Source organism: Aotus nancymaae, unplaced genomic scaffold (assembly GCF_030222135.1).
Source record: "Aotus nancymaae isolate 86718 unplaced genomic scaffold, 86718_ANA_hifiasm-v0.15.2.pri h1tg000010l, whole genome shotgun sequence".
Classification (NCBI taxonomy): Eukaryota; Metazoa; Chordata; class Mammalia; order Primates; family Aotidae; genus Aotus; species Aotus nancymaae.
In genome coordinates, this window is record NW_026988421.1 from 51,343,858 (window position 1) to 51,357,835 (window position 13,978).

General features: G+C 39.8%; 1 protein-coding gene across 5 annotated transcripts in view; it reads right to left on the reverse strand.

Moving 5' to 3' along the window:
• Positions 1–13,978, reverse strand: part of FAM13C (family with sequence similarity 13 member C) — a 113,885-nt gene that overhangs the window by 13,021 nt on the left and 86,886 nt on the right. For all 5 annotated transcript variants that reach the window (XM_012445749.2, XM_012445751.3, XM_012445750.3 and 2 more), the window contains 4 exons: positions 10,995–11,205; positions 9,700–9,838; positions 5,174–5,255; positions 3,527–3,738 (listed from right to left, as the gene is read on the reverse strand). In XM_012445749.2, coding sequence (XP_012301172.2) covers positions 3,527–3,738; positions 5,174–5,255; positions 9,700–9,838; positions 10,995–11,205 — 644 coding nt within the window. The remainder of the gene's footprint in view (positions 1–3,526; positions 3,739–5,173; positions 5,256–9,699; positions 9,839–10,994; positions 11,206–13,978) is intronic.

Sequence of the window (13,978 nt, forward strand, 5' to 3'; positions counted from 1 at the left end):
AGAAATAGGCACTACAGTTCAGCTCAGGGGATGATTCATTCATTTCCAGTTCACAGCCATGCCCTGTAACCCAGAAGTGATTTTCTCCAAAAATTATCCATAGATAAAAGAGGAAGAAAATTACTCATTGGTAGTATCTGAACAAACAAGGCAATGCTATAGGATTTATCACCCTTAGTATGGGCTCTGACTAAATACCAAATGCCGAAATTACAGAAAGAGTCATAATAAAGTCTCTCTAGAAAAGATGTCATTCTTTATCTTGAAATTTTAATATTTAATGCATTTTCAGCAGTAAGGCAAGGACCCCAGATGAAAGTCATATGTCATTTCAAGTTTAAAGAAATGGGACCTAATGAGATGATCTGAGATGCTACTGAGCTCATTAAGGAGTTAGAAATAACACTAGCTGCTATGGGAATACACAGTTTTGTCTTTGGTTATGCTGTGGCCTCTGGACTCACACGGACTGTAGTGGCTGACTAGCTACTACGTGGTTTACTATGTTAAGCTTTCTCAGGACTAATACTCAGCTTTATGTATTTACATTTTCTATTACAGATGCTCTCCGTTTAAAGGTCCTAACGTTAGTCTACTGAGGAGCTACATTATAGGTATATTTGAGGGGGCTTCTGACACATAATAAACAAATCAATAGATACTTCATTAAAAATAATAGAATTAACTGGCATTTATACAGGGTGACTTCCATGCATAAGGAGATTTTTCTCTGATCTCCTGACTCCCATTTGCATGTGTCTATTTGACTTACATGCCTCAGTAGAATGACCAACCATCCCAGTTTTCTCAGGACTCAGGCATTTCCCAGGCCATGGGATTTTCAGTGCTAAAAGCAAAAAAGTCTTGGGCAAACTAAGATGACTGATCACACTATTCCTGAAAGATCTTAAATGTAATATACCCCAAACTGACCTTTTACATTTTCATCTACAACCCCCAGTGTGCTCCTCTAGTTTTCTCTGTGTCAGTAAATGGACCATCACCATCACGGATTCTTCATTGCCTTCATTTCCTCCCATCTAATGCTTTAACATGTCCTTTTGATTCTATCTTCAACATATACTTTGAATGTATCACTTCTTTCCCTCTCCTAGGCCACCATGCTAATCCAAGCCACCCATTCCATCTCCCCTTTTCATTCTTTTCCCTTATGATGTATTCTCCACTTAGCAATCAGACAGATCTTTTAAATGTAATCATGTCATGTCACTTTTCTGCTGTCAACCATTCAACAACTTCACAAATAATTCCCATAGCTTAAAAGGTTCTGTGTGATGGGTTCTAGTCTGTCTTTTCTAATTTGATCTTATGCCATCCTGTTCTCCAGCCCTCAAACTCGAGAATTCAAAGTGCACAACAAGCTCTTCCTTTCATCAAGGCCTTCATACTGCAATTCCATCTGTCAAGAATGTTCACTGCTGCTCTTTGGCCTGCTGATTCTTCTTTAGATGTCATCTCTTGGCCTTCCTAATCATTTTATCTAAAGTAGAAACTATACCCATTATTTTCTATCATATCACCTGTTCAATATCCTGCATAGTAGAAAAGTTTCTTTTTAAAGTTTTTTTTTTTTTGTTAAAGAATAAGTATGCTAATAACTTTGTTAAGCCCTATTCTATGTAGCTGTTAGACATGCCATGCTTACAGGCATATAGTACATTCTATGTTCTTTAACCAAGATATTTGTGCTAAGCATGCTTATAGGCATGTCCCAACACTTCAAATTATTTCTTGTTATTGAGTTATTTCTTGTTGTATTCCCACTCCCAGGAAAATATGAACTACATGAGGACATTGACCTCCCCCCCATGACGTTTCTTTTTTCTTTTTTCTTTTTTATATCTACCATCTATTCTACTTCACAACACATAGTTAGCATTCAAAACTTTTTGCAAATGATTGGTGTTCACCAGTCAGGAGGCTTTTCTCTTATTGTCATGATAATTATATAAGTAGGTATTGCCTGTATTTTACAGATGGGGAAGTTGAATCTCAGAGAATTAGTTCACTTGCCAAGTGCCAATGGATAGAAAGTGGCTGGTTCAAGTGCTGAGTCCTATTCTAAGTCTACTGTATCAATTCCAACTCTCCTCTTACTACCCTTGTTAATTGAGTAGATTTAGACATTGACCAAGACGCTTTAATAGATATGTTCAAAGTAACTTTAAAATACTGCAAAGACCTTCAGAAGCACTGAAGGGTGGAAAACCATGGGTGTGCCTGAGAGTTTCTATATACATATATGCAGAAGTTACCCACTGGCTATCACAGAAGTATAGAATCTTGGTGGGCTCAAAGATAGGATAGCTGAGTGGAAAAAAAAACTTTCTCTTCACTCCTTACAACACATATTTATTGTTGTGGTTTTAAGGCTAAAGGTATTTCATAAAGATGTGGTCACAGGCCCATTTCTACTTGTAGATCACAAATCCTTATGTAAAGGACTAATCCAGGGGTGTATGTTGAGCCTTTTGAGATTTGGAATATGTTGTCACTTTATGATTAATACCAGGTAATATACAATAGAACAGGGAAAGGCAGCATTATCTTCAAGAAGACTTCATTTGAAAATTAAATATGCTAGTTTGTTCATTCATCTGCTCATTTTTCCATTCACTCAGCAAACATTTATTCAATACCTACTATGTACAGAAAGGAGGGAGGAAGTACATAAACAGTACTTCCATGCAAGAAATTCAAGGTGTAGTACAAGAAACAGAAGATGGCATACAAGATAGTTAGAGCTATGATAGGGTAGTTGCATCACATATTCAAGAACTGAAAGTCAATCACACCAGTTTTAGAGGTGAGACAGGGGACTACAAGAAAGCCTCCCTGGCATAATTGAAATGGGAGCATACATATGCAGGACAAGGAGAGATTAACCAAGTAAATACTAGTCAGACTTTTCTTCTTTGTAAAATATAATAAATCTTCTCTTTGAGCTTCAGGCTCATATATTCAAATACCTGACAACTCTATCTGGATGCCTCACAGAGACTTCAAAACTAAGATATCCAAAGCTGAAAACTTGTGTTTCAACCTAACACTTCCAAGAAACCCTACCTCTCTCTTCTTATTATATAAATACCAAACAATTTTCCTTTCTATTTATAGATTATCCCTGCTCTATTATTTTTCAATAAGACATGAGGAAAGGGGCTGTAACTAGAGTCCTTTCCTTTCAGACAATATGCTTATTTCCTAGTCTTGGGCTCATTTGCTAATTTGGGGGTGGGGGTAGCTGAGGAGAAAGGGATATGGTGTCCTTGCCATTTGCTTCCTATCAACACACAAGACTGTAACTTCCAGAATGGTGGCATAGCCTGGAATCATGTGGCACTACTGCTCATGGCCAGTAACCTATCAAGAATTTATCTGAAATTTTGGACCCAGGCTAATAAAAATGTTTATGTAATGGTAAAGTGCTCTGACAAATTGGATGATCTCACTAGCACTGTGTGGAGTATTGGGGCATGCAATAAAATAAGACATGGTGAGGTACCTTAGAATCCTCTTGGGGAGGAAGTTGCTCTCTTTTCTCCTTCAGGCATGTCAAGGCAGCATCTGGAGTCTCTTCTCCAGAGGAGCTTGGCTCTGGGCCCGCAGCTTCTGGCTTCCCATTTTCTCTGGGGACTGTGGGTTCCTCACAGGACAGGTTTCTAGGTGGACCTTTGGGAGCACTCCCTTGTTCTTCTGACAGCTTTAGCTTTAGTTCTAAGAGAAATGCTATAAGTTATGATAAGCAAAGATAACCCACTAGCCCTAATAAAAACAGAGAGCCTTTCAGGAACTCCTTCCCCTAATGCCAAATCTGTAGAAATGAACACTAATGATGGCTTTCTACAGGGCAAGGGCAACCCTTATTACAAGGGCCATTAACATAAGCGCCTAATAAGGTGTGAAACAGGAATCTAGAGGCTAGGATCTCATGGTGGTGGAGGATATGTATGGGAATAACTCAGTAGTTTAGATTTCAGAGGAGGAAGAGTTTGCAGGAAAACCGGTGGTACCTGGTCCTACCTGCAATGTACTCTAGCACCTGAAATTCCAAACCCAAAGATTTGTTTACTCAGATTTTGAAGTTGTGGGTTCATCAAGAGCCCCTGTAGAAACTCAAGTAATTCTGGAAGATATTATACACGTAAACACTCGAGGAACTATAGGAGGGGGTGGGAAAGGGTAGTTGGGAGTGTCAGCCCCAACTTGACAGATTTTGCTATTTTTGTCTTACGGCAGCTTTTAAGATCCAAGAATTATTGCAGTGTGGTTTTATATAAACCTAGATAATTAAAAATAAAAAAGCCCCATGAGACTTATCAGGGAATTACATTTTAGAGTATGCAAGGGGACTGGTTGTTTGAATGAGGCATTTATATTGATTTCTCCATTACATATCTCATTTTCTTTGTTTGATGTTTGTTTGCTAGTTAGACTTTGGCCTGATGTTTAAACATGGCATATTTTATAAACCTGCCACATAATTACAGTTTAATACCACTGAATTAATATTCCCTTCTAGTTCTTTTTAGTCACTCTCCTTCCAGAAATTTGGAAAAACTCCCATGTCTCTAAGTATTAGAGTGAGGAAAGAGGAAGAAAATAATTTTTATTGGTAAATAACAATAGTCCATTTTAAGTGGATTTTAGAGTTAATGCTCACATCACCATTTCCAGAAAAGGATGGAAAAAGAAGGACACTAGCCCATGTGGCAGGAGAACCACATTCTACACCTGGCCCATCATCTTCCAGCTATGTAACCCTCCCCTGTCCATGAGCGTAAATGTCCTCATCCATGCACTGAGGTATGTGGAGTAAATGATTTCTCAGGCCTATTCTATTTCTAACATCCAACAATCCAATAACCTAGGGAGGTTAGTGCTCCACATGTTGAAATGTTCCTGGCATTGAAGTGAATCATTCCACTTGGGAGTCTGGAGGGTCTCAGTTTCTTTGTAAGGAGGTTTATTACATGGGGTCAAATAATGACAGAGATCCAGATGCTTCATTTCAAAAGAGAGCTACAGTCTAAGCAGGAAACAAGGTGCAAGAGGGCACAGGTGGAAATGAATCTAAAATGCTCTGGAGCACATTATCACTATTTTAACTGCTTCCTTTATGAGGAAAAAAAGACCTTTGGCTGGCATTTACCTTTGAGCTGTTTACGACCTTTAGCCAAATCATTCATCCATTTCAGGACTTCAGGATTAGAAGTCTTGTCGCCATGTGAAGGCTACCAAGGGAGGGAAAAAATGGGGGCGGGGGAAGGAGGAAGGGAGACGGAGGGGGATAAAAAGAGAAAAGGAAAAACAAAATTTTTAAATAGCTGAGCCACACAAAGACAGTTTAGGAATATATAAAGCTGGGAGAGAAATTCAGGTGTGAAATTTCTGATGGAGTTGCTTCTGATGAAGTTGCTTCTAGAAAACAGAGTAAAATGTTCTTGATTTCCTCTATTCTTTAATCCTTGCCATGGGTATTATTTCTAAACATGCCTGGTCACCTAACATTTTTCACAAAGTCTTAGCCATGCCAGTGCCCCTACAGTCAAACTGTCAATCACCTTGCAGGTTGCCCACAGCCCATATATACCCCATTGCCAGGCCATTCTCTGTAGCACTGCAGATGACTGCACTGATACAAACCAGTGCTTACTGCCTTGCTTGTGGTTTACACACATGGCATATGTACATAACCTGTGAGAGAATACTAAAAAACTGGAAGATTCAGCTCTTATCACTCCTAGCCTCTAAGCTAAAGAAAGGAGATCCCAGAATCTCTAAAACCTGACAATAGTCCTGAGAAGTCAGTCTGTTAGGGGGATTAATACCTTTACTAGTGGCAGCCGAACATACTGTCCCTCTACCCCCATAGATCAGTAAAAAACTGTTCTTAAACAAGTCAAGACTACCATAATAACTTACATGCAGGCTCAAGAAAATTAATGGTTACTTTAAGGATGTACAGGAACTATAAATAAGCTCAAGATGACATGATCATAAACATAATAGCCGGAAATATGTGCCTTGTTAATGACCAAATCTAGAGGTTCTGTCAATTTTTTTTCTTTAGGGATCCACTAAATTCATGTAACAATGGCAGGTTGTTGGTGAGAGGGAGGCATAGGAAGATGGGGATTTTTCAAACGCAAAGGAAAAAACTACAGTGTGACAGAATCATCACATGTACATGAGTTTAAGTATACTCATTATAAAACACAAAGCATGATTCTGTCAGTTATAGAGTGATTTTTAAAACATACATTTTTAAATTAAAATAGAAAAGAAGATTGACAATGATTCTTTCCTAGAAGAGCTTGAATAGGAGACTGGTTTCCATGAGGGATGCGAGGGAGTGGGAGGAGGGATTGGGAGGCGGGGGAGGGAAAAAAAAAAAAAAAAAAAAAATCCCTGGTTTCAGGACCACGGACAGTGACATGTGGGCATCAGTCCCAGCCCTCTAAAGCAGCAGAGCCTAGTCCTGTCTATGGTCTGCTAGGATGATGCACTGTATAGTCCAGAACTGCTTTGGGTAGCAGTCTGGTTACATGGAAAGTCAATGTTTTACATTTGGTTTCCCCAAATCCTCAGAGAATTCTCCACTCCAATCTGAGAACACATCTTGTTGAACAATGTTTCATTGAATCTGTTCCACATAGTTAATTCCATCTTTTGAAATATGGTAAAAACAAACACACACACACACACAAAATCCTAAGACCTTAAGCCAGTGACTACAAAAGAAATAAGTTTTTACTACAGTGCATAGAATTTAGTAGAAATTTAAGGCTAAATTTCTGACAAAACAAAACCTGAAATCAGTTTCTGAAATAAATTTATTTCCCTACCCTTGAACAAGCTTTTAAAAGGGTTAAATCAAGCTCACATGGATGGCAGCTCTCAAATCACATTGAAAGTTCTCATACACTAGCTGTAGATCTTCAAGCCTTTTCACTTCTTAAGTGAAATATTCTGATTCAAAAGACCGCAAACATCATGCACCCAGAAATGATATAGTTTAGGTTTTGTTCAATGAATTAAAATTGAGCTCCCAAGTGCCACTGCATGAGATTTGTGATCTGCCAAAGATGATTCAAAAAGACACATTAGACAGATTACTGAGAGGATTAAAAAAGATCTGAGTTGCTGTCTGGCTAGAACTATTCTTTGCTGTATGATTCTGTGGAATTCACTTCCCCTCTCTGGGCCTCAGTTTCTTCAATTGTCAGATGAGACAAAATACTGGCTGATTCTTTCAAATTATAACATTTTCTGATTCCACTGAAAGTAAACATCTGGCTTACAAAGCCTTTTCTTAGCCCAAGAGTCCAATAATTCAATGCAAAATCAGATGTAGAGAATAAGCACAGTTTGGGATAGGTATATAAAATGGTTACTGTAAACAGAGATGGAAAGATACATATGACACATGGGTATCAGAATAGCACAGAGGCCCAGCAGGAGCCCAGATGCACAAATTAGCAGTGGGTGCTATGAATTCCACAGCCAGGCTGCCTGGAAGGGGAGCCTTACACACAGTAACCAATTAAAGCCCACTGACATGTAAAACCTCTAAGCACAGCCTGGCACCCTGACAGGAAGGACAAGGGGAAGCCCTGTTTCCTAAGACATGTGAGGTTCTGATTATAACAAAGACTTTTATACACACTGAAGCAGCGGTGACCAGGGAGCCTCCTTCCCCTTCTGCTCCTGATCTGTCCTTCCGCATGTATATTTAAGTGTGTGTGTGTGTGTGTGTGTACATGTGCACATGTGTGCATGTATATGTGGTCTAGCTTCAAAAAACTCTCGACAAAGGCAGGAGGTGCTTCCAGGAGTAATTCTCTTCCAAAATAAGCATCCAAGATCTGCGGCTGTGGGTAGAAAAATCCAGTGGAGAATTAATATGTATAGTTTTCCTTTATTTTCTGACAAGGCAGAAACTACCATGGAGTAGCCTATTTAAATATATAACTCATAGATTAAAAAGTTAGTGTTATCTAGGACCATTTACTTCCTTTGTGCCAAACGCTATAATAAGCATTATGTATGTACTTCCTTATTTACCACTTAATAAACTTAAGGTCACTGCCTAATACTGACTCCATTTTACAAATGGCCAAACTGAGACTCAGAAAGGTAACAAGTCCAAAATCAGAGAGTTCTTAAATAGCTGTCATGGATTCAAATCCGAAATAGTCTGATTCAAGAACTGCCAGACAAGAAGTGCTAGCAAGCACTGGGAATAGAAAATTCTTCAAATTTCCGAATTTTCCGCTTGAGGCTCTGGATGTGCTTGGTGAGCTGGTTGTTACTCTGTATTTTCCAATATGAAGACATCACAGATCCAGCAGCGCTCCAGCAGCAAACAGGTGAAAGCAACTTCTCCCAGGATATCTGGAGCTTTTAAAATGTGGACACTTAAAAATTTTACTTCTATTCTATTGCAAAATCTACTCATCTGTAATCCGTTGCCCCAAGTTGTGACCCAATAGAACACAACTACCTTAGGCAAGTTGTGTCCAGCAGGCACCAGTCTCATTATCTGTAAAATAAAATTCTGGACTAATAATGTGTTGAGCTCCCTTCTGCTCTATAAAAGACAATAAATAGCTGTGACTGCCTGACTCTGGGGAAGACAATTTTCAACATCCTGACTACAAGTGCCTTGAAAGTCAATCTGATGTTCCCCTATTTTTGCAAAGCTAAAATCTGCTCCTTGAAACTCCTCCTTCAGTGAATTTGAGGGCACTGTGGGAAACATAGGACAGGAAGAACTGAAGAGTGGAATATTACCCACTCTCACCTCCCTCCCCAGAACTTACTCTGTACTCAGAAGAACTTTCTGATTGCCTCTGTACCAAGTGCTTAGTGAACCATTAAATATTTCAAGATGTATGAGAGATTATTCCCTGTTCTCTTTTATCCTAATAACAAGCTGTTCTGGGCTCTCTGCCGAAGACCCAATGTTTTTGTCCAATTATTTGTGGATATGGTTTTTCTCTATGCCATGGGCACCACTGGAGAAAATAAAAGCAACACTGACCATCATGACACTTACCTGTGACTCTATTGTTTCTTACATAAGAAGAAAGAAGGTTCGTGTTTGCTGCACTGCAGTACTAGTATGAAGACTAGTGTCTCTCTGATAGAAAGGATGGATTAGGGTTGGTTCTTATGAATGTCCTGAACAGATGTCACTTGAGGAGTCCTCATTCACCAACCAGGAAATACTCTAATGTCAAAGAAACCTCTCTCATTCTGCTCCACAATTGAAGATTCTCCCCTTGGGTCCTTAAAAAGTTCTTATCAAAATGTAATTGGGAAAAAGTAAAAAAAGAAAAAAAGACCAGAATTCAAAAGCTTTCCAAATTTTGTTCCTAGAAAAACTATTGATAATAGCCTTCCTTAGAAAAAAGAAAGGGAGATCAATAATCAAATAAGTTTGGAAATGATAGTTGTAATCCATTACTAGAAAATATCCTAGCAGAAACTAACTGACAGCAGATGAGAACAAGATAGATAGAAGATGAAGACTCTATGATAGATCCCAGTTAGCCCATGGGAAGAGAGCTGTCCCCTGGCAAAGAAGTGTACCCAGAAAGGAAGGATAGAGGCTGAGGAGAATCCATACACCTCTGACCAATCTGCTCCAATGACAAATCCCAGGGTCCTTACCCGGTATTTCTTTTCTTGTTCAAATTTTTCTTCAAATTTCCGAATTTTCCGCTTGAGGCTCTGGATGTGCTTGGTGAGCTGGGTGATGGTCTGTGGCTCCTTGCCATCTCCACAGCTGCAGCGTGAAGAACTCCGAGGCCTGCATTGATTACAGGGAGGAAGGAGTATCAAAACAGTGCTCTTCCAGTAAACACTTCTGTTGATCTACAAACCAAAATTACTGGATTGTCAGAGAAGTTCAGAGGGAAGTTCATTGTTTGATGAGGCTACCACAGTAGCAGTTGCTCATTAATGGAGACTCCTGGTCACAAAACTCTGTTATGGGTGGATGTTTTCTAGGACTTTAGTGTAAAATATCAAAATATTGGTCCAAGAAATGCATTTTGTAAAGCTTAGAGGAGACCAACTTAAGACTAAAAACAGCCCTGTTGAGACCCTTTCCTCAGTAGGTTGCACAAGCCACATCTACCAACATTTTCAAGGAAGATTTAGATGAGTGGTTAACTTTTCTTGACACAACAGGACTTTTTTTTAATATGATGAAAGGATGGGCTCCTTCTCCCGGAATTGCATACACCCTCTCACATGACACACACTTGCAATAGCAATAATTCACTAACTCTTTCAGGTCCATCAATAGATAGTCCATGGGCCCAGGATTAGATAAATTCAAGAAAAAATAACATGAATTCTGAAGGAGAAGCCAGGGATTTCCTGGGCATATTTTTGGCCAAGAGATTCTTAATCTTAACTATACATCAAAATTATTTGTGGAACTTAAACATAAACAACACATAGTTCCTCAATCCCAAATGCAAATTCCAAATGGAATGTGTAAGGGGCAGGCATCTGATTACACACACACACACACACACACACACACACACAATTTGGATGAGGGTAGCTATTGTAAGCTACCACTTTTCTAGAATCTAAAAAGAAATGTTGGTGGACAGCTCCCAGGTGTTCCCACAACTTATCCATCAATGTCACCACTGGACATGGAAAGAATATTGAGCTCATCAAAAATGATGTCTGAAATGTGCATGTATATATGTTCAAACATGTGAGCCCCTGGGCTATCCTGTCTCTCATGACCATTTCCATTTGCGATATCAAGGTCTGCAACAGCATCCCAACTGGCAAGTACACTGATCTTTGTCATTTATTGTTCCAGTCTTGCAGTTGCGTTAGGCAGGCATATTTGTGCTATTTCAGAAACACTTCATTGTAGTTTATAAATGCGGTATTTGAAAAACTATGAAATGAAGACAATAACAAAACAGTTTTCTTACATCATAAACTGCTGAGTGCTGGGTGGAGATGGGGCTGACTCGGGGTCTAAATTGAATCTCTGGCTTTGGCTGAAGATGGAGCATCGTGGTGACAGCAGTGGGTTGTCACCATCAGTGATGTGATAGAGCAGCCTGCTGGTCCCCACAGACTGGAGGTCTTCTGGTGCACTGTCAGCCTCATTCTGCCCATCTTTATGGACTGGTGAGGGGTCTGGGCAAATAAGACAAATCATCAAGACTTAGAAGTGACAGAGGGCTTGAGACTGTCATGTTCCTAAATAAAGATCATAAACACTCATTATAATGCCTTGCCTCTTTGTCATTTCTTCCTTCTTGGGATATTAAAAGCTTTCAAAGTATTGTCATGTTTATTCTCACAGAACCTGGACAGAAAATATTACAAAGCTACTAACAAAAAAGGAAACAAATAAGTTTGGTATGAGTTACACAATCGGCACAACCCCAAACTACAAAAAAAATCCTCTTTTTATGTCACATTATTTGCATAAGTCAGAGGGTATATTACAAAGTGTTAAAGCGAATAAAAAGAAAACAATAAAATGGAGCTGGAGCTGGAGCAAAAGATTATAGATTATGAGGAAGAAAAGGGAAAACAATAGCCAGTGAAGGAAGGGAGAGAAGGGAATAGGAAAAAGAGAGAGGAAAAACACTAAGAGGAAGAGAGGAGAGAGGATCCCCCAGAAAGAAAATTATTCAGAAATCATCAAAAATGATGGAGAACTCTGTTTATCAGCAAGGAATGATACTTAGAATATGCTAAATGGAAACCACAAATTTCAAAACAAAACAGATTCCATTTTACGTAAACACACACATGTATGTGTACAAATAGATGCACTAAAATATCAGAGAAGTTATGTAGCAACTACAAAGTGTGGTAGAATCAGGAATCATTCTATGTTTTTTCTCCAAAACTTTAGGTATCATTTTATTTCAGACAAAACAAAAATAAACCTGCTCCAAACCCTCTCCCCAGCTAGCAATCTCTGTCCCTGAATTCTCACTAGAACCAATCCCCTTTTAAGTTAGCTTCCCACCTCACCATCAGTCCAGAAGGTAGGTACCCCTCTGGATGGAAGTAAGGGCAGGGGACTGAGGCACAGCAGCAGGGGATCAGATCATTAGAAACTGAGTCAGGGGGCCAGAGAAGGGGCTCTGCACCCTGGGCTCTGTACAGAGTTATTCAAGAAACAGCCCATTCTCCTTCTTAAGTTTGCTCAGCAGACAAGTCAGGACCAGCCAAGGTTTTCTCTTTCTTACTACTTCTTCTCTAAAGAAAATGGAAAACAAAAGATTTTCTGGATGAATAAGCAGAATCAGAAAATACTGCTGATGGATCTGCTTGTCCGAAATAAACACTTATCACTATTTGGTACCGGATGAATCTTAATCAGATTTAGAGTGGCTCCTTGTTCTCTAGAACTTGAAATGCAATTTGCTTTGTGTAACATCAAAGGTCTGATTAGGTCCACCTGTGCTTTCAGTTGGCTTCTCCCTGGTGGGTTGTAGACTGGAGGGTGGATAACGCCTCCTATTTTGCCTTTGAAGCTCACTGACAGCACAGTCAGTGGCTGAGGCTGGTTGGAAATGGATGTGATGACAGAAGAGTTGGAGGGAGGCAAATGGCAGTGACTCCAGCCCAAGGCAAGGTGTCGTGGTGTGACTGACACACATCACCACAGGCAACACCCTTGCCATGAATAATTCACCCAGAAAACTCTGCAGTTTGGAAGGAGCCCTCAGAGTAACAGGAATAAGAGTTACTAACCAATAACTCACCGCATATAATATCACCTTCAAAATATACCAGCAGGTGTATGGGTTCCTCATCAAATCCTCTTCTTAAACCACTAGGCTCTAAGAAGAAATGTGTTTTACTTATGTCACCAGTTTCTTGGAAATATCTTCCAGAAATAATAATGGGGAAGAAAATCATCTTTAGGAGGCACCTGGGACAACTATATTTTTACTGAAATGGGAAAGGTCAGAGACCTTCAACCCTCAGCTCAGTTGTGGCCCCGAGGTGAAAACTAACACAGTCTCTTGTTGGCTGCTGCTTTATGATGCCAAAATGGAAATACTTGGGATCCTAGCCACATGACTGTGAAGCAGCGCCAGGAAAAGATCTCAGTTTCTGGAACCCATAGAGTCCTAAAATATAACTTTGTAGAATCACAGATCACTACAAATGGCTTTTTTAAAAACTGCATTGCAACAGTAATTGTAAACCTCCATTTACATGGCATCTGTTTTCCCTCGGGCATTTGCATAATTTACCATGTGGCCCAATTAACATCCTAACCTCCTTGCCTCCAATTCACTACTGAAGGAAGCTGTGAGCCAGAAAGATCCTAAAGCAGCAACTGAAAAACAACACAGTCAAAAACTGGTAATTTCGTAGAGCCTCAGTTCTTTGTCGAAACTCCCCATTTGAGCTGAGAAGGGGCTTAATTAAATCAGCTGACACATGCATATGTGTGTGTATTTGTGTAGACAGAATTATTGAGCTCTTTGCTCAGAAGAGGCCAGTGTAGATTCAGAGCCAATACTCCTGCTGTCCTGGGAAGAGTCCAGGCCACTGCTTCCAGACTCTACTTCCCAGCAGGGAGAAGCTGATGGCAATATTAAACTAGGGTGAAACCTTTGTTCCCTGGGGACACATTACTTTTTATTCCAAAGGAAGGTTCAGCTTGCCAGGGCTCATCCTGTGATGCAGTATGTTTTAGAGGAAAGGGTCTGGGACCCTGGAGTCTGGTAAGCCTATACTTTCTGTGGGGCTCCAGCCAGTTTCCCTACCTCTCTTAGTTTCCTTGTTTGGCCCATATTCCTCACAGGACTGTGATAAGAAAAACAAAAGGAGACATTCTGTACAACATTGTGTCTGTACAGTAGTCACACTTATTGACAGAGATATGTTCCAAGACTCCCAGTGGATGCCTAAAACCACAGAGCAGATCAAACCC